The 24141-nt window shown below is 40.8% G+C and overlaps 1 protein-coding gene across 2 annotated transcripts; it reads right to left on the bottom strand.

Moving 5' to 3' along the window:
• Positions 1 to 11017: 11017 nt before the first annotated feature.
• LOC137256276 (uncharacterized) lies at positions 11018 to 22532 on the bottom strand. 2 transcript variants are annotated; one of them, XM_067794014.1, is made up of 7 exons: positions 22393 to 22532; positions 18217 to 20585; positions 17422 to 17510; positions 16197 to 16277; positions 14714 to 14825; positions 13602 to 13717; positions 11018 to 12956 (listed from the first exon to the last, which is right to left on the bottom strand). In XM_067794014.1, the coding sequence occupies exons 1-7, from the start codon at positions 22425 to 22427 to the stop codon at positions 12849 to 12851; spliced, it is 2910 nt and encodes a 969-aa protein (XP_067650115.1). In that variant the 5' UTR covers positions 22428 to 22532; the 3' UTR covers positions 11018 to 12848. The 2 variants fall into 2 exon arrangements, with proteins under 2 accessions (XP_067650115.1, XP_067650116.1); XM_067794015.1 differs by having other exon boundaries at positions 18277 to 20585; positions 22393 to 22520.
• Positions 22533 to 24141: the final 1609 nt, after the last annotated feature.

Consider the following 24141-nt stretch of genomic DNA (forward strand, 5'->3'; position numbering starts at 1 on the left):
TAGACCCTCATGGTCAACTAGCAAACACTGGTCACGATATGGCTAAAATATTGCCGATGTGAAATTTGAACTTACTCACTACTCGTGTCCTCATGCTCATAATATCAGTCACTGGTTTGTCTGATCGAGTGAGTTTTTATGAGACCACATTGCAAGACTGAAGTATACATGGATGTGATGTTGAACAACAAACACACAAACTGGACTGGGACACAGCAAGAGGGGCATATTGCTCTATAGCTCCACGCGTCAAAACAATTCATATTCGATCAGGATACTCCACCCTCTGACCACTGAAATTTGCACCAATCAAGTTGACATTCCTCGCCGGTACACAGTCTGCCCCTTTAATTCGCCTAAGTCTATTTCAAGGCTAGGTCAATCCGGATAAATCCAGATGTCAGCGAACACCATCTTTATCACCATCTCCCTTCCTTTGGGAGATCAGCTCGCGCTTGACACGTGCAGACAGACCATGATCTTTGTCTGGTTCACCTGTCAATCTCGGTGACCTAATCTATGATATCTGTCACTTTGTCCATTACGGATGGGTTCCTGCGTTTTCTCTGTTGACATGTTGTCGGAGCAGACGACAGTCCGCCATTTTGGTGAAGAGCTCAGAAAGTTGATACCCAAAACGGAGAGGGAAAAAAAGGAAGATCATTTACCTATCTAAATGTCTGCAGCAGAAATCCTGTATTTTGTCTGGAGACTGGTTCCTGTGTTGGATATCAGATCTGAGGCTCATATGGAATCTCTCTGTAGGGTGTTGTTACAAGTGTATGATTATAAATGTATGAAACGTGTTCTTTGAAAAGCAGACCGAAAATGCGTAACAATTTAAGTAAACAAAATTAATATGGCCCCGTGAACATTATTTTATTGAAAGTCCAACTGTATCTGCGTCACTCGGAATCGTTTTGATAAACAAACTGTGTTTGTTTCGTGTTTCACGTCGTAGGGGAGTAGTCAGCATTTCAGCTATATAACGGCCAGACAATCCAATGATTAGCATAATAAGCACCGATCTGGGATACTATGACATGCGCCAACCATGTCAGCGAGCCTGACCATCCAATCCCATCGGTTTCCTCTAAAGACCAGCATGAGTTACCCGGATACTCTCGGGTGGGAGTTATCATTACCCGACTACCTGAACGACTAGTCAACAATTTCAGCTGGGCCATGTTGATGGACTCCAGAGCTAACTGGACCTTCGCGAGCATATTGTAGGCCAAATTGTTTTCCCGCACAATCAGAGTACGTGTAGCTAGTTTTAACAGAATCCTCACATTGAAGCACTGACCATTTACGGAGGGGCATTGATGTCGTACACTTTCCTCTCTCCTATTCATTGACGCTCACAAATCTAGTACATATCTTTTACATCTGTATTCACCCACATGATTATGATATTAAACATGTTCTCTACCTCGGATATGGCAGCTGACAGACCCTACGTCAGGGGTATTTATATGGTATGGACTCGCGTATTGGATCATAAAATTAAATGAACCAATATTTTCAATGCTTGTAAAGAAGTAATCCAATAAAACTTTAAAAGTATTCCTTACAATTAAGTTTTCTAGCGATATTTGGTAACCAATGAAAGTTCAGCGATCTTTGACGTCATTGTGACGTCTTCCACGCCTATCTGCCCATCTTGACGTATGTCTGAGAGCAAGACGGATGGTATAACCCTGGATATTATCGACGGAGTATAGTTTTCGTCATCTGACGGGAAAACTCTCCACTCAAGGTGATCCATAATTCTAGGGGTCCTTCCATGGGCAATGTTCTGTATTCTCTTCATCTAATCGTAATGTCACTGATCGGTTTAATCATTTCGTCCCACAAAAACGTAGCAGCAATATTCTCCCTATATAGAAATCAAGTCTATGGCACAGTACGACCGATAATCTGTAATCCGGCCATACTCACCTCGCTTCAGGGAATTTCCTTTCACAACGTAATTTCAAATATGCTCAGAGAAAAAAAAACGTAAGGTTTCAGATCAACTTTGATCGCGGTTGATATAGATTTTTGCTGCAATTTTCATTCCTTGGCAATAAAGTTTATGTGCAAGAGGGTGGGATCGAAGAGGGTACCCCGAGGCGTGAGGGAGGGGACATTAAAGGGAGTGGGGGGTTGTAAAATGTTCCCCCCTCTGAGTGTTATTGATTAGGATGTTTGTGCATCGGGAGACCAAATCAAAGTTTGGGGCAGAACTGAGAGCAAGCGATTCGACGGTAGATCCATCGAAGTAGACGGGGACAGGGGCACTTCACCTCAGTAGAGGCTCCCCGGGGTAGTCAATTTTCTATCTCTAAAGCACAAGAGTGCATCTTATTTAGGCAGTACGTAATCAATAACGAGCCATGATATCTCGATTGATGCGGTGGCATATCGGGGTTGTGCAAGAGTTGTTTCCTGATAAATATAGTCTGGGATCATTAATAGGCATGGGATGAGCTCGATTAATTATTTTTTTTTAAAAAAACCCCAAAAAACCCAAACACTCCGAAACAACTTTCACCCACCTTAAAACCCACCCCATAGTCCACGCCCTTTCAGTACCAAAACGGTCGCCCTCCAGTAAAAAATGAACTCGGGCAGATATTACCAATACCTCTTCCTGTACGTAACACCGCTAAAGATGCATCCGGAAAATTGATTCTTGTCCAACCTGATGGGTCCGTTTATCGTGGATGAAAATACTTCGAGGGGTGATTGGCCTTCCTCGAGAGGAGGTTATACGACGGATGATGAATATACTGGACCCCGCCCCACCCGTCCACCCCCACCACCCCTGGCAGACCATCGATCATTTGGGGACAAGCTTTGAGGTGTTGTCCCTCCCCTTCTGCGACGTGCAAAGGTGTATAGAGATGAACACAGAAAGAGGTACAGAGGTACACGACATACATATGGAGAGAAATGAAATGTCCAACGTATCTGTATTTTGATACTTTAAATAATGTCCAGTTCGTTGTACAAATGCAAAGAAATATTCAACTTTGTGGTTTTCCTCAAACCTCTAATGCAACGGTCTCCTGCACATTCGGTTTAAATCTGAGTTAAGGTTTGGAATCTTTTACGTGGCTTTAAGATAATATTTTTATGTTAACAAAATTAATCGTGCCCATGAAAGAACGTTTGTCCTGAACCGATAGTAAAGGTGTGAGTAAATTACAGAAGTGAGCTAAACGTTATATATTTTTATGCTTTCCTGCTCACAATGAAGTCATAATGTGCCGGACTTTGAGAAAAGGTCATTGACGTGGTACTTCTCTATTCGCATTCGGTCTACTGATAAAATGTCGATTAATTCCTCTGTTCATTAGCAATGACTGAGCCGAGCCTTACTGAAGATCTTCGGATAAATCTCCCTTCCTCACAAGCAAGACGTAAAGACTGGGTTAGATGTTGAAAAGCGCAATCGGGAGTATCGGCAAACGGATTCCATGTCGAATGCATGGGTTCTCGTGCAGATATTACAAAATTACTTATCCTCATGTCATGCACCACTAATATCAGGTAGTCCCTATCATTTTCGATTCTCCTCGGTGTGATGAGAGCGTCACAGCCAAGCATATCCTGCTTGACTTTGTTGAATTCTCCATCACAAGGGATAAATATTTTACTGTAAAATCAGTTAAGGATCTTCTTGACACTGTTAGTTCTCATTTAATTATTGTGTTTTAAAGGAAATTGATTTCATTGATGAATTTCGATGAAAACGTTCTGTATATACATGTATTTAAATGATTGATAGGTTAGAGTGAGTGAGTGAGTTTAGTTTTACGCCGCACTCAGCAATATTCCAGCTATATGGCGGTGGTCTGTAAATAATAGAGTCTGGACCAGACAATCCAGTGATCAACAACATGAGCATCGATCTGCGCAATTGGGAACCGATGACATGTGTCAACCAAGTCAGCGAGCCTGACCACCCGATCCCGTTAGTCGCCTCTTACGACAAGCTGAGTCGCCTTCTATGGCAAGCATGGGTTGCTGACGGCCTATTCTACCCCGGGACCTTCACGGGTCTGATAGGTTAGAACAATAACTTCGAATGTTAGTGGCTGTACCTTTGAAGGGGGTTGAAGTATTGTAAAAGTATTGTACCCCTGAGAGGGTACGTAAATTCCAAAAACTTCAAAGTCTATTTAGCGCCAGACACTTTTTTAATCGTAGAATATTTAGGAGATAAACATCGTGTGTTGGCCAATTTCCGGGTGTTATTGAGTATTTGAAGCACGGGAATGCATTTGGAACCAACGGCGTCAGCCGGAGGTTTCAAATGAAATATTCCCGTGCTTCAAATACTCAATAACACCCGGAAATTGGCCAACACATGATGTTTATCGACATTGTAAACACAAAAGTAAACCAAAGGGGTTTTAGTGTCTGCACTCGTTTATATCGAATACGGACACAGCAGTGAAGTGTCATCAGCTGGCCGTTTCAGCTGGTTCTCATGGTAGCATCTGGAGTTCCTCATTTGTGACGTCATTCTAACTTTACGTCACAATATGATTTGAATGACGGCACCACTGTTGATGACACAACAAAACAATTGTTTACGTGTCAATACGCGGTGAATAGTCTTTCAGTTTCCGGGAGTCTAATACCATTTAATCATGTTTTTCAACCAATCAGATTACAGAACACAGTAACTTTTGGTTTACAATTGTTGTTTTACTATGACTAACTATCGGTACCATTGCCAATGGCTGAAGGGATGATGTAAATCCGGCTAGGGTCCATGCATGTAGCCAGAGTACTGTAAGTCCCTAGAGTGCTTGTCTACTTTCAGTTGTTGGCGATCCTCAGCTCTATTTTACATTGCATTGTCCTAATGTGAAGTCTTATTTTAAGATATACTCTAGTTTTGTTTCTTGGCGTTGTCGTATTCGGTTTTACTGTCCTTCGTTGACAGGTCTATATATATTGTCATAAATTACTTTGCATAACAATGAATTGTTCTCATCACAATATATATATTGCCGATGTGACGTTAAATCTTACACACTATTATATCTCTCTTCTATTTTTAGAAATACCATGGGCCCATTCGTATCGAAAAGTCTAACGTAGCTCAGAATTTCTCTCGCTCTTGATTGTAATTTGATCGGACGTTATTTTTATCGTACTGTCATTCAAATCGGACTAAAGACAAACAGAGGTGACCGATAGGTCAGGATTAACGTAGAATAAAAACACTTGATAAGCGAGGATGCCCTGTAGTGTTCTCTCTGTCTTTCCACGAATTGTCTAAGGTTGCCATAACTCGATCTCTTTATTGAATTGTCTTTAGTGCCTGTTTGCTCAGGTTCGCTGGTTTGGGGTTCGAATTTCAATTTCTCTAAGATTATTTCATCACAGGCTCCATGCATCCTAAGTAGGGACTGTTCCGCCAAATTAAGCAGACATGACGTATAACGGGATTGAAATACTGTTACTATTAGACTATAAACACAGTATGTTTGTCTCTATTCTACTGTAACAAAATTGTGGTGACGCAGCATTGATTGTGTTCTGTGTTGTAGAAGAGTTGTGGACCTCATTCAGTCTGAGGAAAAACCAACAGTCTAGTACTAGCCTGCTAAATCACGGGTTCAAAGATCCCATCCCCCGACGCCCGGTACAAGTCAGTTTTCATTTCGGGCAATCCGAAAATTATATCTTACTTGTCCGTGGGCTACTAATTAGTTTCCTCCGACGGTTTCAAACTACAAATAAACTTGGACTTCATTTTATATCTGCTCAAAATGACTTTGTGTGCTTGCGATTAGGTGAATGACTCTGAGGGGGCGGTATACAAAGTGTAATCCCAAACATGGCATGTGTTACATCTGACCACTATCTAAATAGCATTGTGTAATCATTTCGGTAAACCCATCTACTTATCCAGGAATACATATCCAATAACACGGACTTTTCTGTCTGTTTCCCTTAATGATGACCCGTGAAGATCCGTGCGAGAATTGATCTTCAGTCTTGCTGATTTGGTTGAAGCATGACATGTACCCCAATCACCCTCTGCTCCAGACTCTATTAATTACGGAACGCACAAAACGAGGAATAATGCAGAATACCGAGTTAAAAATTCCAAATAATTAAAAACAACCCCCAAAATGCAACACTAAAAATCCCCAGATTCAAGAAAGGAGCACGTCCCTGGTATCCGGCCGTGAGAATGACTGAGTGTTAATGAATGTGCTCTTTTTCGTCAAAGGAAATATCTTTGTATTGCTGTTGTCACATATGGTATGACCTGCCGTATTTCCTTGTCCGACTTGGAACTTTTTTCGATAAGATTTGGTGAGTATTCTTTGATTTCTGTGATTGTTTACTCATTTCACGATTTAGTTCAGTATATCGCGATGTCTGAGTTAACCTGTGTTCCGTTGTTCAAAACAACCTTAGCTACGATCAACCTTAGGCACTAAGGTTAGAGTTACGATCACCTTAAGAAAAGGACACGCCCGTTGCACACTTAGGGCAACCTTAACTGGGACTCCAACCTTAGCCGTAACCGTAACTAAGGCTGAACTCTTCCACTTGACTTGTTCTGTCTCTGTACACCGTCCACTTCCTCAAACTTCTCTCAATCTTGTTGTATATAGTAAAAGCAGCCGCCATATTCCCTTCCCAAACTTAGAGACGCTAAGGTTGGGTCGAACCAACCTTAGTTATGAACCTTAACTTAAGGTCAGCTTTAGTTAAGGTTGTTTCGTGCAATGGGAGGCTAACATTAGTAAAGGCCTAAGGTTGAAATCTTAGAGATAAGGTTGATCTTAAGAGATAAGGTTGTTTTGAACAACGGAGCACTGGGCGTTAGAATTTGTAAATGAAAGCGTACCAGTGTACACCATTATACTATATCTCCGGGAAGACAACAGGAAGAATGTGGCGCCAGAAGCAAATGTTTATCTCAAGAGGCGACAAAAGTGATCGGGAGCCACTTACTGCTTACTTACATCGTACAGTGCAAGCGGTTTAAGCCGGCACTCACTAGGACTGAATAAACAATCCAGTTTAGGCAGTGTGCCGGATTGTAGAGCTGATGATAAAGGTACAAGTCACGTATGGAACTGAGATGTTATGCCGGTGTGGACAGCTTGCCGGATTGGACAAATGCCGGTTTTGACAGCTTTCACTGTATATCCATGCCAGTGTCAATCAGATCCGGGTTAGGTTCGGTGGGGAAGCGTAGTCGTTCAAGTGTTCGCTCGTCACGCAGAAGACCCTTATTCGATTCACAACATGGGTACAATGTGTGAAGCCCATTTCTGGTATCCCCGCCGTGATATTGCTGGAATATTGCTAAACGTGGCGTAAAACCATACTCACTCACTCAGATCTGCGTTAGAATAGGTATTCAGCAGTGGGTGAGTGAATTTAGTAAATAATCGAGTCTGGACAGGATAGTTCGGCGATCAACAGCATGAGCATCGATCTGCGCAACTGCGAACTGATGATATGTTGCATGAAAGTCAGCGAACCTGACCACCCGATCCCGTTAGTCATCTCTTACAACATGGATGGGTTAATGAAGATCAATATTCTAACCCGGACCTTCATGGGTGCTCCCATGCTTGTCGTAAGAGGCGACTAACGGGGTCGGGCTGAAATAGTTGACGCAAACCCTATCCCAGTCGCATAAATGTTGATCACTGATCACCAACTAGCCCGGCTTTCAGCGGGCGATGGGAAGCCTTGAGGTCCAAGCTTTCGCTCGTCACACCAAAGACCCGGGTTCGATTCCCCACATGGGTACAATATGTGAAACCCATTTCCGGTGTCCCTCGTCGAGACGTTGCTGGATTGTTACTAAAAGCGGCGTAAAACTAACTCACTATGTCCGCTTCAGCACTCCGAATTCTATAGGATGAGGTTAGTTCGAGAATTGTTGCCACGAAATGACGCTACTGACCTCCCACACATCGGTCAAGGTCATCTCTGGTCTATTGTTTCTGCAGTAGGGAACAAGTCTTTCTCACACTGGTCCATTTTCCAGGGCTGGGGTTGCCGGGGCCCGTATTCTCGAAACATTCTTAGTCCTAAGAATTTGATCGTAGCCGATTCGCTTAAGAAGTTCGTAGGGCTACGTAGGTTTCGAGAATAGCTAGCCTGATTTCAGTGGCTCCTTCCGCTTAAGATCCGGGTTCGATTCGAAACATGGTTACAATGTGTGAATATCATTTCTTGCGCCCTGCCATGTTATCAGAATTTGGTAAAAAAAATGTATTTATTTTTTCTGTTTTCTTTTACAGAATACAAGTTGAATGCATTTGCAGTTTGTTTGGGCTGTGTATCCTTAGGCTGAAGTCAAGCCTCCTTCAAACTGCCCTCTGAACGTCACGAGTGTGCTACCTGTCACACTTCAAGCATACTCCGTCAGAAATCAGCAGATAGCTATTCGCCGGAAAACCCGTTTAGCTATAGACTTTGGTATTTAAACATCTCTGAAACCAAGTATAAAGAACAAAACTGGTTTGGGTTTCAACCGACTGATGTCAAATTTTCACGATTCTGTGTTAAGTCAGAACAAGAGCTGGCGAATAACAAAATATTTTATGGCTGCCTCAGTCACTGTGTCCTTACTTGTGGATACTAGCGACACAATATATACTACTGACACAATTTATACTATCGACACAATATATACTACCGACACAATTTATATTACCAGTAAAAAACGACTCACTTACTTCAGTGAACTATTGTAATCTGGATTTTGCATTTGCTTCCCTCAAGTAAGAGGAGAAATCTTCGTTGTAAACATATCTATGTTTTGTTCTATTACATTTGCTTACTTGGGGGAAGCAAATGCAAAATCCAGATTAGAATAGTTGACTGAAGTAAGTGACTACTCTTACACCAGTGAGTCTGTTTTGGCTATATATAGGGGCAGATATAACTTTTTGAGAAAGATCGGGTGCACCACCGAACAGCTGCAAAACACATGCACATGAAACTGTAATTTATAATAACGCGGCGGTCTGTAAATAATCGAGTCTGGACCAGACAATCCAGTGATCAACAGCATGAGCATCGATCTGTGCAATTGGAAACCGATGACATGTGTGAACCAACCGATCCTGAGCACCCGATTCCGTTAGTCGCATCTTGCGACAAGCATAGTCGCCTTTTATGGCAAGCATGGGTTGCTGAAGGCCTATTCTACCGGGGACCTTCATGGGTCAAAAGACGTTTGAGATAAAAAGCAGTTCACCTGAACAGGAAAATATTTTACTGTTCATATTGTTCTACATCTTCATAAAGATTCCCATGGTACATGATTTACAGCGTGTCCTTAAAAGAACGTTTGCGTGTTTGATTTACGTCACACTCAGCAGTATTCCAGCTATATGAAGACGGTCTGTACATTATACGACGAGGGAAGAAGGGACAAGAAGTAGCCCAGACACTCCCTGTTAGACAATAAAAAGATGTTGCCATTCATATACTCGTCGTATTATATTCACCAACTTCCTCTCATGAATCTGGTCTGGACCAGACAATCCACTGACTGACGCCATGAGCATCGATCTCCATTGGCATATGATGACAGGCATGAACTCATCCAACTGCGACCGCCCCATCAGGGGCGTAGCTACCAATATGAAACAACCCGAAACTTAACATGATTTTTGCTAAAAAAAAGTTTCACGCCCCCAATACTACCTAATTTTATAGTTGTGCAACTTCTCGGGCTTACACGGGAAAAAAGGCTTCTTACATGATAAAATGGCTTGCTACGTGTCTGCCGTCCCATAACTTGCACAAGCAGAAGCACACTCAACACAAACGTTAATCGTCTTGAATGTTGAATAATAATAATTTGATATTAACCTCTTTATTCTAAGAAAGGCGACGTTTGGATAGAGCCTAATGTCGTCAACATGATAACATTAGAATCTGCGTGAAACGTTGCCTTTCGCAGAATAAAGAAGCTGTATATCCAAAAAGGTACCACTATTCTTTAGCATGCCTACTTCTAAAACGCCAAGCAAAAGGGTCATCTTGAATGCTACCCAAAAACCTGTCAGAATCAACCAACAAAATCCCCCAGCATGTCCACTTAGCGGACATGAACGACAGCCCAGTTCTATTGCTCGCCTTTTACTGTACGGGACTTTTTATCCATACCTCCCCATCATACATAAAGACGCTAAAAGATGATATTTGTTGTTACCCTGCCTGGTCGTCCATATAAGAACGGGTTCATTCATTCATTATTGCCATTAAAACAAGCATTATCACTAAGATGACATAATCAGCCGCAAATTATCAAATCAAAATTAAGAAGCAATCAAAGTGAAGGTCGTAATATAAGATGTTTGAATGTCAACGAAAACATTTTCAAAAGACACTTTGACCTTTGCACGAATGTCTAAGTGTATGGAATATATAAAAGTAGTAACAAAGAAATTTCTGACTGAAAAACATCCAAGGAAAGTTTTGAAAGCCTTTGAAGAAAATCAAGTTAACCGTTCTTGAGGTATCTTGCCGACAATCTTAACATACAGGTTAATATACTGAAATCTTCAAAGTGTCACCGGGATCTTGAAAGTTATGTGAAGGTCACCAAAATCGCCTGCACCTTGCACCATCTCTAGATACAACTTCATGTCGAATATAAAGAAGATCCAGTGAAGGGTTCTTGATATCTCATTGGCAAGGGTAAAAGGCATAAGTCCACTTGTGGCCTTGAAATGAAGGTCAAGGCCACCGAACCTGACTGGGACCTTTCTTATACTGTGATTAGACTGGTTCCCCTGCCCTATTCCGCGCTGTGTAGCCAGCTTGTTGAGCGTAGCATAGGCAGAGTATCAGTCTAACACTGTGATGAACCTACCTCGCAAATATGAAAAAATTCTAGTCTAGTTCTAAGATATTACAATTCGTATATACACGGAAGGAGTCTAATACTATATCCTGTTTCCTGCTAAACCCACAGTAGGGACAAGAAGGCAGAGGTGTCAGTTAAAACCAAACCAACATATAAATTGAGATTCATTTATTTTTTCCAATAGCATGAGGCATGTACAACCATTCTTTGTCTTTATCACCAAAATTGTTTCAGATCACACAAACAGTATCACAAGAGCCCTTACATTTCCATAGCAACTCTATATAGTCAGTAGCCGTCAAGGCTATCATGTGGCACCTGCTTATCATGCAGCAAGATTCTGTACACAACATAGATCAACAAAAATAACTTAACATGACATCTCTGCGCATACTGCACACACACAGGAACAAAGGGGACAAATGTACAAAATATACAATTTCAGAAAATACAATTTACAAAAGATATAGTCTTTATCAGTGATTGAGAAGTGTGATATTTGATTGACAAAAACGTCTCTGATGCACAGCAATAATGTTTCAATAAAGTGAATATTTCATATAAACAAAGTCTATCAACATGACTGTAAAGTCTCAGCTGGAGGCTAGATTGTAAATACTGAGATCACAGAGAGTATTACAGTGAGCCATTGTTCAGATAATACTGGGTTGTTCCAACATGGCAACAGGTGATCTTATCCTGAACAGTTTATGCTTTCTTTAGGCCAGACCAATTTTATTTCTTGTTTTATGGCCCCACTGATCATATTTTTGCAAGCACAGGGAAAAGAAAAACACTTTTCCCCACTCAAAAAATAAAATACCTATGTTTTTATTGGCCAAAAATGTAAAGCATTTTAGTAAATAGTCAAAAGTAAAACACTTTAAATATTTACAGGAACATTACTTTCACATGTGATTTAATTTTATGTTTTTCCCTTCTGCCTGCATATTATCAGAGGACAAAATTCCTATAAAACTGGTCTGGTCTGGCCTTACCAAATTTCACAAAACAATGACAGGACAGATATTCTCTAAATAGTCATCCTTGATTCAAAACTTGCTGAGAAAGGTGTTGAGGGTTTAAATGAATAAAAACCATTATATAATACTGTTTTCGTAGAGTTGTTATTTTATATGATTTGATGGTATTGATAAATGGATTGTCATGGAGGGGCTGTATACATTAATATACATGCTGACATTGTATGTACAGTTGAAACCAAGGTTTATGGACCTTCTATGTACACTATTATACACTGGATAAATTTTGTTTTTTGTTTCATTTACACAGACTAATCCTTTGCATATCTATAGCAGCTAGCCATCAGAAAATGAGCTCAGAGAAAACAGGGAAGAAAACTGTATTTTTGTAAATAGACTGAGAGATGTAATTTGTGCATGTATTGTATTGGCTTGAGTAAGAAGAGCTACCATTGAACTTTAAATCTGTAAAACATTCTCATTCCTTGTCACATTTTGGTTATGTCTATATTTATGGGTGAAAAATGATGTGAAATATTAACACTCTTTATCAATATAACTTGAAAGATGTTTTTGAAGCTATCACAGTAAGCTTGATGAAATTTAATACAGATTCCTATCAAAATGAATCTAGTCTTGTAAAAGTAGATCGTAGAAAGTAGAAGTGATCTAGTCTTGAGAAAAGCTAAAGCTCAAATTTATCCCCAAAACAAAAATTTAAATAACTCTAGTATTTGTGTATTGATGATGGAGGAAGATCTATAAAATGAAAATCTAAATGACAACCAAAAATGACTCTAGTATTCGTGTATAGAGGATCGTTGAAGAACTATAAAAAAAATATCTAATTGACAAGCAAAAATAACTCTAGTATTTGTGCACAGATGATGGCAGAACATGCCAGTGTGACTCCACAGCACGAAGGTCAGGGTTTGGAGATAATGGACTGCCTACATTGGTGCACTGTCTTCTTGCTCGTTGAGCCTGACAGAGGTGTGAGGTCACAGCTGTGTGACTCTCTGTGACAGCGTGTGTGTCCGCCGTGTTCTCGTCAAGATGATTGGTGAGGGGACATCCTCACTGTAGGGGTAGGTGTGGTTCAGAGGTCGCTGCCGAAGAAAAGCGATGACAATTAACCACCAATTAAACAGATTTATGGAAAAAATATCAATCCCATCTTAGTACTGATTTACACCACAACAGAAGTTAAAAGTGAGTGAGTGAGTTTAGTTTTATGACAGACCTAGAAGTATTCCAGTTAATGGCAGTAGTTTGTAAATAATCAGCTCAGGACCAGACAATCCAGTGGTCAACAACATGAGCATCAACCTACACAATTAGGAACTGACGACATGTATCAACCAAGTCTGAGAGTCTGACCATCTGATCCTGTTAGTTGCTTCTTACGACAACCGTGTATTCACTGGTGCATGCTGTAAAAAGGGGCTCACATAATCTATGGGTGTTGAATCCAGACCTTCAATATGATGAGCAAACCTTTGTTTGATCTTGAAAATGTAAACTTCCGAATACTACAATACTGACGTGTCAGCAAGACACTTCAGAATTATGCACCTGTCTGACAATATCAGTTTTGAATTTACCTTTAGGTCGCTTTTAGCAATATTCCAGTAATATCATGGAGGACTCCAGATATGGTCTGATATGTTTTATCAATGTTGGGAATCGAACTCGGTCTTCCGTGTGACCAGTGAACGCTTTAACCACTAGGCTACAAGACATGAGAGGCTAACCTGTGTGAGTATGGGTTTGGCTGCTGGCTTGGATGGTTTTCGAGTTGGGGAGTGATACGTCAATTCGCAGTTGGTCAGAGTGTTACTCCAGCTGAGTTTGGAAGCTTCCTTGGGAGCTGAAACAGTCATGGTCGCATTCATCATATTGTCTACCTCTTATAATGTGAGTGAGTGAGTATGGTTTTATGCCACTTTTAGCAATATTCCAGCAACACATTTCATGTAGCCCCCAAATTCTGAAAAAAATATTAATAATCCAAAAAATTATCAAAAAATGTTCTTGATTTTCACTTAACGTAATTCTTACTACAATTTCTAGTGTTCTTGTGACAGTGACTGATTAAAATATTATAGATTGCTAAACATTTTATATGATGAGGTGGTATGTTTTAGGTTCGAGAAAGGTGTGTTGGAATGAAAAACTACACCAAATGTTTTCTGGTGGGCTGGTTATAAAATTAGAAGGGTTGGTAGGCTGATGACAAAACAAAATTACAAAAAATTACAAAAGCTGTCCAATTGGGGTTAATATATTTTCCCATGTAGGGAATCGACACCTGGGTCTCGTGACAAGCAGACACTTTAACAGTTGGGTACAGCCCCTTTAATAATATGAATGAAAAAAGAAGCCAAAAAGGAACGTACAGGGTGACCTCCTTGGATATTAATCAGATGGTTTAAAAAGACAAATGTATATGAAGAACAAAGAGGTAGCAATATCACAGCAGGGGACACCAGATATGGGTCTCAATCATTGTATCCATGTGGGGAATCAAACCCAGCTCTTCAACCTGATGAGCATATGATTTAACCACTTGACTACCCAACCCCTCCAAAGAATAAAATATTTGAAGTCACTGGTTGGTTTCCTACAGCATGTATTTTATCTGTTTTACTGTATTTCTGTGAAAAACGCTTCATGATGAAAATTGTTAGATTGCCAATATATTATTAACGAAATGAACAAGATATGTCTTTAAGAGACCTATAACATTTATATTAATATTATTGTAGGGATAATTGCTTATATTGTGTTTCGTGAAATGTTTCAGAAATTGCATGTGTTGTATTTTACCATGTTACCATGGAAATGAGTAAATGGGCTGCCTTACCTGGGTAGTGCTTAATGATCATGGGCGACTCGGAGAAGTTGAGGTAACGGACAACACGCTGACCATTACAGATTGTGTGAAGCTTTGTCATCTCGTCAATCTCCATCTCAGTCTAGGAGAAAAAGATGTTGATCTTACTGACAGTGAAATACAAATAATTAGTGAACTGATAAATACTATTCTGCCTGTAAAAATGTTACAAAATACAAATAGTGAGTGAGTGAGTGAGTTTGGTTTTACTCCGCCTTCAGCAATATTCCAGCGATATCACGGCGGGGGACACCAGAAAATGGACCTCACACATTATGCCCATGTGGGGAATCGAACACGGGTCTTAGGCGTGACGAGCAAACGCTTTAACCATTAGGCTACCCCACCACCCCTACAGAATACATATAAACTGATGATTTAACACTAAGCACCCTTTCATAATTTCATAAGTTTATGCTGACACAAATCTGGGTCTGAGTGAGTGAGTGAGTTTAGTTTTATGCTGCACTCAGTAGCATTCCAGCTATATGGCGGCAGTCCATAAATAATACAGACTGGTCCAGACAATCCAGTGGTCAACAACATGAGCATCGATCTGTGCAATTGGGAACCAATGACATGTGTCAACCAAGTCAGCGAGGCTGACCACCTGATCCCAATAGTCGCCTCTTTTACGACAAGCATGAGTTGCGGAAGTCCAGTTCTACCCTAAGCCTTCACAGGTCCTGGGCGTGAAATAAAATAAATGTAATGTCTCGAATTAGGGTGTGTCTTCAGGGTCTTGAAATGGGTTTCATGTTTCTGGAATCAGGGTCCCCTTTTTGTCTTTAATAGTGAGTGAGTTTTTAAGCTGCTTTTAGCAATATTCCAGCACTATAACGGCAGGGTACACCAGTCTTTAATAGTGAGTGAGTGAATTTGGTTCTACGTTGCTCTTAGCAATATTCCAGCACTATCACAGCAGGGTACACCAGTCTTTAATAGTGAGTGAGTGAGTGAATTTGGTTCTACGTTGCTTTTAGCAATATTCCAGCACTATCACGGCAGGGCACAACCAGTCTTTAATAGTGAGTGAGTGAATTTGGATCTATGTTGCTTTTAGCGATATTCCAGCACTATCACGGCAGGGTACACCAGTCTTTAATAGTGAGTGAGTGAGTGAGTGAATTTGGTTCTACGTTGCTTTTAGCAATATTCCAGCAGGGACACCAGAAATGGGCCTCACACCTTTTACCCATGTGGGGAATGAAACCCAGTTTTTTGGAGTGATGAACGAGTAGTTTAACTATGCTACCCCACCACCCTTGTCTTGAATAGGTTATAACAAGGACACCTTGCTGCCATAATTCATCTTGAACACTGCTTGATATAAACGATTAATTTCACTGAGATACTTAAAAACAGAATTAAAGATCATTTCACTTTTAATCTGTCTCAGTAGAGACGTCACAGATGCAGCAATTTGTATGTTTAAGTATTTAGCACTATGTACCAGATCGGACTGCTTCTTTCTACGACAGGGTGTTTTTTTCTTGTCTTTGTCCAACTTGCAGTCGTTCTTTGGAAGCGGAGACTGAAAGAAATAAGAGTTTTGTAAGAACACCAATCTTGGTTGACACAGCAAATGACTTGCTAGCCCAGTAATAGAAGACAAACCTCATATAATAGTTGATCTCAATGATCTCAGTGTATGAACAATATTTTCTTATGTCTTACAGGGTAGGTTTCAAATTTGAGAACATACATGGAATGGAGCGAAGAGATCATCCTCCATATCTCCAGGGTATATGTTCTGGTATAGGAGATGGGCGGTGAGAGGATGGGAGCTCAGAGATTGGGGGGGAGAAGGTTTTGAGAGAGGATGCGAGCTCAGAGATTGTGGGGGGGGAGGAGTTTTGAGAGAGGATGGGAGCTCAGAAATTGGTGGGGAGAAGGTTTTGAGAGGGATGGGAGCTCAGAGATTGGGGGGAGAAGGTTTTGAGAGAGGATGCGAGCTCAGAGATTGGGGGGGGGGAGTTTTGAGAGAGGATGGGAGCTCAGAGATTGGAGGGGGGGGAGAAGGTTTTGAGAGAGGATGGGAGCTCAGAGATTGGGGGGAGAAGATTTTAGGATTGGGGGGGAGAAGGTTTTGAGAGAAGATGGGAGCTCAGAGATTCAGTGGGGAGAAGGTTTTGAGAGAGGATGGGAGCTCAGAGATTGGGGGGGAGAAGGTTTGAGAGAGGATGGGAGTAGAGAGTAAAGGAAATGGGGGTTGATGGTGAGCAGAGTGGAAAGTTGAGGTGGAACAGAGTGAAGGGGCTGTGAGGCTGGGTGCAGGGGACTGAGGGAGAGCATTGGTTGGGAGGGGAGTGGAGAAGGGGTGTAGAGTGGAGAAGGGATGTGGAGGGGAGAAGGGGTGTGGAGCGAAGAAGGGGTTGGGAGCGGAGAAGGGGAACAGAGTAAAGGGGCTGTGTGGCTGGGTGCAGGGGACTGAGGGAGAGCATTGGTTGGGAGGGGAGTGGAGTGGAGTGGAGAAAGGGTGTGGAGTGGAGAAAGGGTGTTTAATATTACAGAATGTTAAACTCGCTTCCGTGAAATACCATTTTTATTAAAGTTGTTAAAGATTTAGTATCATTAACTCGTTTACTAAATATGGTTTTAGATGGAAGGCAGTTTAGTATCCTCTATCAATATAATAAACGCAAACAATGAGACTGTGGATGCCACTGTTTACTCACCTTCGGGTATTGCCTTCCTTTAGCCTGGTTTTCCTTATTGCTGGATGAACTTCCAAACCTGAAGGACGATCCTTTCTTAGTTCCCTTAACTGGAGGAGAAGAAAAAAAATATTAGACAGTGAATAGTTTACAGTTAACCAGGTTGTGCCCATTTACTGAGTGTGAAATATCACTGCATGCATTAACTGGAGTACCTGAACACAGAAAGGCAACAAAATCTACAGAGTGAAACCTCAATTTATCAATTCAAATTTCTAAAAGTTGTAATGGCAACACTGTTAATTTATCTTTGAACACCGAACAAATTGTGACTTGACAAGCTGAGGTTTTTCTCTGAGACATCTTTCTTACACCATTTTCTTTTAAAAGACTCACTGCATGAAAAGTTATATGTATTTATTTTTCTTAGGACATTATCAGTTTTTAAACACCACTCAATGAATAAATATGGTAGTGAAAGCAGATAATTGTCCTGATCAGTTTCTGGAGATGTACAAAACCACCTGCTGTTTCATGAATATAAGCAGTCAGAAAACAATGCTCTTTTTGTTCGCAATCCCTAGAGCATCAAAACAATTTCCCTAAGGGTCTCACTCAAAAAAACCTGTTACATAACTGATCATTGACACTGATTAGTGTTTTGAATGAAAGAGCATTGTTGTTTCAGTTCAGTTACTACAGAAGAAAAGAGGAAAATGGTGAAAGAAAATATGAAAACAAACAGAAAACAGAGATATATTAACAGGAGATAAACTAAGCCCAAAGCATGCAGTGACAGTATAGTTACATAAGTACCTGTCATTTCTTTAATTTTTCTAAGTCTTGCCTGAAAGCCTGTTCGCGAAAGGAACTTGCCTTCAGAGCTTTTTTTAACATTGACCTCCACGTGACCTGGTGGTCGCCATGGTTTCAGCTTCCCATCATTGATGATGACTGGCTCGGGTTTGGGTGGTGGACTCATCGCCTCGAAAGAATCCGACGCGCTGTAGTCCAGGAGCGATGAATCTGAACTGCCGCTGTCGAAAGAATGTTCACCCAGATCTTCTGTTTCACTGCTTTCAGAGTCGGACATGTATCGGTTCGGCCAGACCAACCCCGGACGCTGTTGAAACTGTTTCTGCCGCCGTTCATAACCTCGACCTTTGATGGGTGAATAATCATAGTTGAGTACTGTCGTTTCACAATCTGGTCCAGGAAGTAAAGTGTCTAGTTCTGATGGATCAACATCCTCATCCTCATCGTCTTGGTCATCAGTTTGTGACTGGGTATCACCACTGAATTCACCATCTTTATAATCATCGCATCTGTGAGACTTGAACAAGTCTGGTGTGCTTGATTCATTGTCATTAAGGGTGAAATACTCCGAGCTCATGCCAAGCTCACATTCAGTGGATGGGGAAGACGAATTGGCATTCTCACTCCCTTGCTGGTTCCCTTGAGACTCCAGAACTTGCTCCTCCCTAACCTCTGACCTCTGACCTGCATCACCTCTAACTTCTGACCTTTCACCAACTGCTTTATCACTTTCACTGACCAAATCAGGTTTCTGAACATCTGACGATGTTGTCACATTTGTTTCACTGCTCTGTGTTGGAAGGCTTGATGAATCTGATGACACTGTTGCAAAACACAAACGTTCTTTGTTGATACCCAAAGCTGATAGCTTAAGATCTGACCAAGATGACTGAGAAACAAGAGACTCAGGAGAACTTTCTAGCTGCCCTTTAGCAAGTTCGCTGCTCTTGACCAGCAGCAGCTGCTGACCAGCAAGAGTGGACGGTAGACAGAGATAGTCTGATTGGGTGGATGTTGTTGTCATCACAGGTTTGGGTGGCACTGACTTTGTAATGGTTGCCGAACTGCTCTCATCTCTTGAGATATGCGACACTTGAGAGTCAGATGCACCTGGACAGGTAGTATTTCCACATGATGTAACCATGGCACTGGTCCCTACACCAAAATCACGCTTTGTTACATCAGAGTCAGAAAGGTTAATCTTTGGTTCTACCAACACACTGCTCTCATCCATGGTCTTCTTACGAAGACTTCTCCTGACTGCTGTGGATGCTGGGAAGGAGGAGAAAGCACTAATTGAACTCTTAACCAACTTGGATGGAGTCGAGTCGGAACTCTTCGAAGAGACAACTGATTCATTACTGGGATTAGCTTTGTATGTTGCAATGGGGCTGACTAGCAGATGTGGACTTGCAAACGGGAAGCTAGGCGCTGTGGTAGCCATCCTTGGAGTGCTGATGTTGGTCTGACAACTCTGTGTACCCATAAACACTCCTTGAAGCCGGAAAGGTCTCTTAAATCCATCATTATCACTAATGTCACTAATGCTCTCTGCATGCTCCATATCTGACAAGAATGAGCCAGCATAGTTAATTCCAGCATGGTGAGAGCGTCCAAACTTTTGTGGGAGGGTGTGTGAATGAGCGTACCCCAGTCTGCTGCGAGGCTGAGCAAAAACCATCTCATCATTTTCCCCACTGTCATTTTCAGAGAAGTTTGATAGCACTGGCTTTGTGTCTTTCTCACGAATGGTAATTCCCGACTCGGTCCTCAGAGACATGCATTCAGAGAGTTTGGATGAAGACAGCATGGAATCTCCAACTCCACAGTCTACTCCACTGTCAAAGAGTTTGCTTGAGATTTCAGTGTTTTTTGACAGGAAACTGCTGCACTGGTCCATGGCCATACATTCGCCTCCCCCTTCCATTACACAAGGAGAACTCATGGCAGACGTACTGGACACAGACTCAGCAGATGCAGACTTGCTGGTGGTGACCTTGATTGGTGGGGATGGCTTTGAAGCACAAGTCTCCCTCTCCTCTTTGCAATCTCCTGTAGCTGATTCAGATGCAAACAGCTTCTTCACAACGTCTTTGTCTTTCACGGTCACTTCCTTGTCTTTGGTCAGTGAGGTGTTGGATGAACTCTCACTCACACACACATCTGAGGTTACTTCTTCATGAGCATAAATGAAGGGGCCGTCTGGAGTGAACTCTTGACTGTATCTCATCAATCTTTTATCTTTCCTGAATCCGGGAACGTAGATGACGGTGCGGCGACGAGAATACTTCACTGCACGACGTCTCTCCCGCTGGGTGATTTCACCAAAGAAAACCTCATTCTCCTCATCAGACAGGCAAGGCTCCTCACTGCAAACAAAAAACAGATACTACATAGACTGACACACAAGACGTACATATGTACAGTTCCTTATGTTGCATACATTTGCCATGATTAGCAGGGGAGCCAGTTCTTGATCCCCCAAAATATGTGACTTTGGTGCACATACCAACTTGATCGCAGCTTTAGTATCTAATCATAATAAGATGTTATTACAAACAGATCAGTAATCTTTGCTCTTCACTGAACTGTTCGACTCCATGTAGAATTTCTTAAAATGTACTGTATTCATGTTCCTTTTCACTGTTAGTAACGATTTTCACCAGGGAGACCTCCTAAGAACCCAAACAAGTGGCTGAAGTTGAATATGTGACAGTTAATTCAAGACAGGAACAAAAACCAAAACAAGCTGCTGAAGTTGCCTATGTGACAGTTTTTGTGAGTGTTTTTTCTGAATCTGGAATGGCCCACTGCGCTTATATCAATAGTAAACTTCAAAATTTCAAAGGGCCATTTTCAATTCTAACATGCAAAATGACCCATGGCCCCTACCTTTCCCAATCCCTGATGTAGTTTTTTTCAAAATCTGTTAGCCTTCTCTAGTAGCAAGGTCTTCCTGTTTAGTTACAAAGGTGTGCTGTTAAAATTCACCTTTCAAATGAAACCATGCTCCATTTCCACCCATCCTTTCAATACAGCAGCCATAGTTCTTCTACCAAGCAAATCCTCCTACTAATTTACAGAACCCAATTTTAGACAATTTACAGTCAACTGATGTTTACAAATTCTCCATACAAGTGACCCTCATAAGACTTTCTATCAAGACCCACTGGTATTCATGTGTCACTGTGTTCATTCAGCCCTGAGGGTCAGTGGCCTGTGAAATGGACAACAGGAGACAAGGACAATGGGATGAAATTCTGTTAACTGGACCATTGCAATCTGTGGCCATTCAATTCCTCGTATCCATAATGGTCCATCCCCAAAACAGACCTTGGCCTTTGGTAAAGATGCCCCGATCTTTATATTGTCATCATTGTTACCATTGTAGATGAGACAGTTTGGCTTTAGTCAAAAGTTGATTGCCTCATTCTCACAAGTGATATTATGTCTGCAAATCTGAAAAATACTGACAGCTTTTACCTTGATCTACAAAGGAAACCCTAAAAAATATTTTTTTGTGGATGTTTACATTGAAATTTAGGAACCAATGTTTATCATAAAATTCAATACATCTTTGAAATTGTTAGTAAAATAACTCTTGCAACAAACAATTTTGTAAAGCAAGCTACATGTACTACATAAGTCTCATTCATATTCGGAGTTGTGTGAACAGATGGGTGAAACTCATCTGATCATGCTTATTGGGTTTGAAGTGTTGTGAATTTGGTCAGTAAGAACCCGTACAGCAGCATGTAGGAAAAGTTTTAACTATATTACCAAATTTCGTCGAACATACCTGCAACATGTTCATTTGGAGGAAATGGATCCTAAGACAAATAGACAATGGACAAGACAGCGAAAATTATTATTGATGAAATAGAGAAAACGATGAATGAGCACTATCTGATCGCACGCTCCTGGCTGTATCGGGGACATTTTTTGACATTCACACATACATAAAAGCTCACAAATGTAAAGACAAATCTGCTCAAATGCCAGGCCGGACAGTTCGACATACATCAGTGGTGTCTGGATGAATCAGATGTTCGGATAGATCAGTCAATGTCGGCATCTCAAAGACATTTTTCTTCCGAGGGGCACCTGCTTTGTTCGCGAATTACAAAAAACAAGACGTACAAACCACACACTAATTATCCATGATACCATACAAACCTTATTATGCTTCTTCCCTTTGGCGTTTCAGTCATATTAATGGAAAACACGATGATAAACTACTTTGCCATTGTTTACCAACAGAAAATGTTGTCGATTTCATCTGTAGCCATATTCAAATTTCGCGTCCTTCCCAGAAGGCCATGTGAGCGATAACTTCCGGTCGTTTGATTGACAGGCGGACTTTTAGTTTTCACGCGAGACAAGAACATTAACGCCTGAGGGTGTCGTCACAAGTTGATCGACTGACTTTTCTGACTTTTTCACCCTTGATCTTGTATAAGTTTCAGAATTTATTTCATAAAAGATTAGCAAGCCAAGCTAAACTTGAATATGTAATACATACTTTAGGACAATAGTGTTGAGCAATACAATAATTGACATAATAAAATAAATCAATTTAGCAGGAGCTTTGTACATGCGCACTAAACACAGATTTAAAAATAAGTATGCATGTATTTCGTCAAATACTTTCAAATTTTCAAAAAAAATTAATTAGCTCTAATTAAATGTTTTCAAATACAATCACTAAAATGTTTCCTTTGTGTAACCCAACTTAACAGTTATAGAACGTAAACAGTTCTGTTCTACAATACAAAAAAATATATCATATAAACTTTCACAGCAAGTAAAATGCATCCTGTGAAAAAAAAAAAACTCACCAGAATATTGACAGTATCCATCATACCAGTGAAAAACAACTGATCGCCGCGCTTCGGTCTCAATGTTCTTAAATATCTGCTTTACTGTTTGATATCATGTACGTTTCAAGCTTCACGTGTGCAATGTGCTCGCGTGTCACGATATTTCGCCTATATACACCACCACGTCAGTAAGTCTGATATCTCACGAGCTAATTAATTAAAAGAATTTGTCTTATAATGACTGCTAATTCCAAGCAATGTAAATATGTCGTTAATATCAGACTTCTCGTAGCCTGAGACAGTGACACGTTGGTTGTCATATCTATGAACGCTGAGGAACTTCACCGGTTGTTGTTTTTGCTAATTACATTGACAAGTGATTTACATTGACGGGAAATTAATTAGTACACATACGTACCTGTCACTAGAGAACACTACTGAGTTAGAAGGCGTTGTTTATTTTTGCACAGATTAGTGCAGCGAAATGTTTGACAGGCTCGGGTTAAATAAATGTTTGCTAATATTTCAAGTCTACATTATTGGATACGTTTTAATGAGCTGTTTTGTTTTTAATTCGATTTAATGGCATGTTGAACAAACTCGAACTAAAGAGCGGGCGATGGAACAACATGAAGTTGGTTAAGCCAGAACGCGCATGTATTACTTGTACTAGATGTTGGTGACGAATATCATTACATTTTGCAGTTCCCACTCCGGATAATTATATTTACACAAATATTATTCAGTTCAAAATAATGTTATTTTTCTGTCTCTTTTAATGTGCAAGCTAAGCAAGGTCAGTAGACAAATATTGTGAGATCGGTGTTAATAAAGCCTTTTCCGACATCTTCACATTTGTATTTGTTATATATCCGCCTGAGAGAGATACAGTTATTTTCCGTTCAGCATCTGACTATTTTGTCTTATAAACGTCTAACTTTCCTACAATTAGGAGCCTGTCCGTGCAAACACACTTTATTACCCATAAAAAGAATTACTGAAGCTAGTAGTGTCGTGTGTCCTACTCTATCGTATCTGTTCTTCACATGGTGTCACTCTATATACTTTTGAAATATTACATGACAACATGCCGTCTACTGACCCC

The sequence above is a fragment of the Haliotis asinina genome, chromosome 11, assembly GCF_037392515.1.
Source record: "Haliotis asinina isolate JCU_RB_2024 chromosome 11, JCU_Hal_asi_v2, whole genome shotgun sequence".
In the NCBI taxonomy this organism is placed as follows: Eukaryota; Metazoa; Mollusca; class Gastropoda; order Lepetellida; family Haliotidae; genus Haliotis; species Haliotis asinina.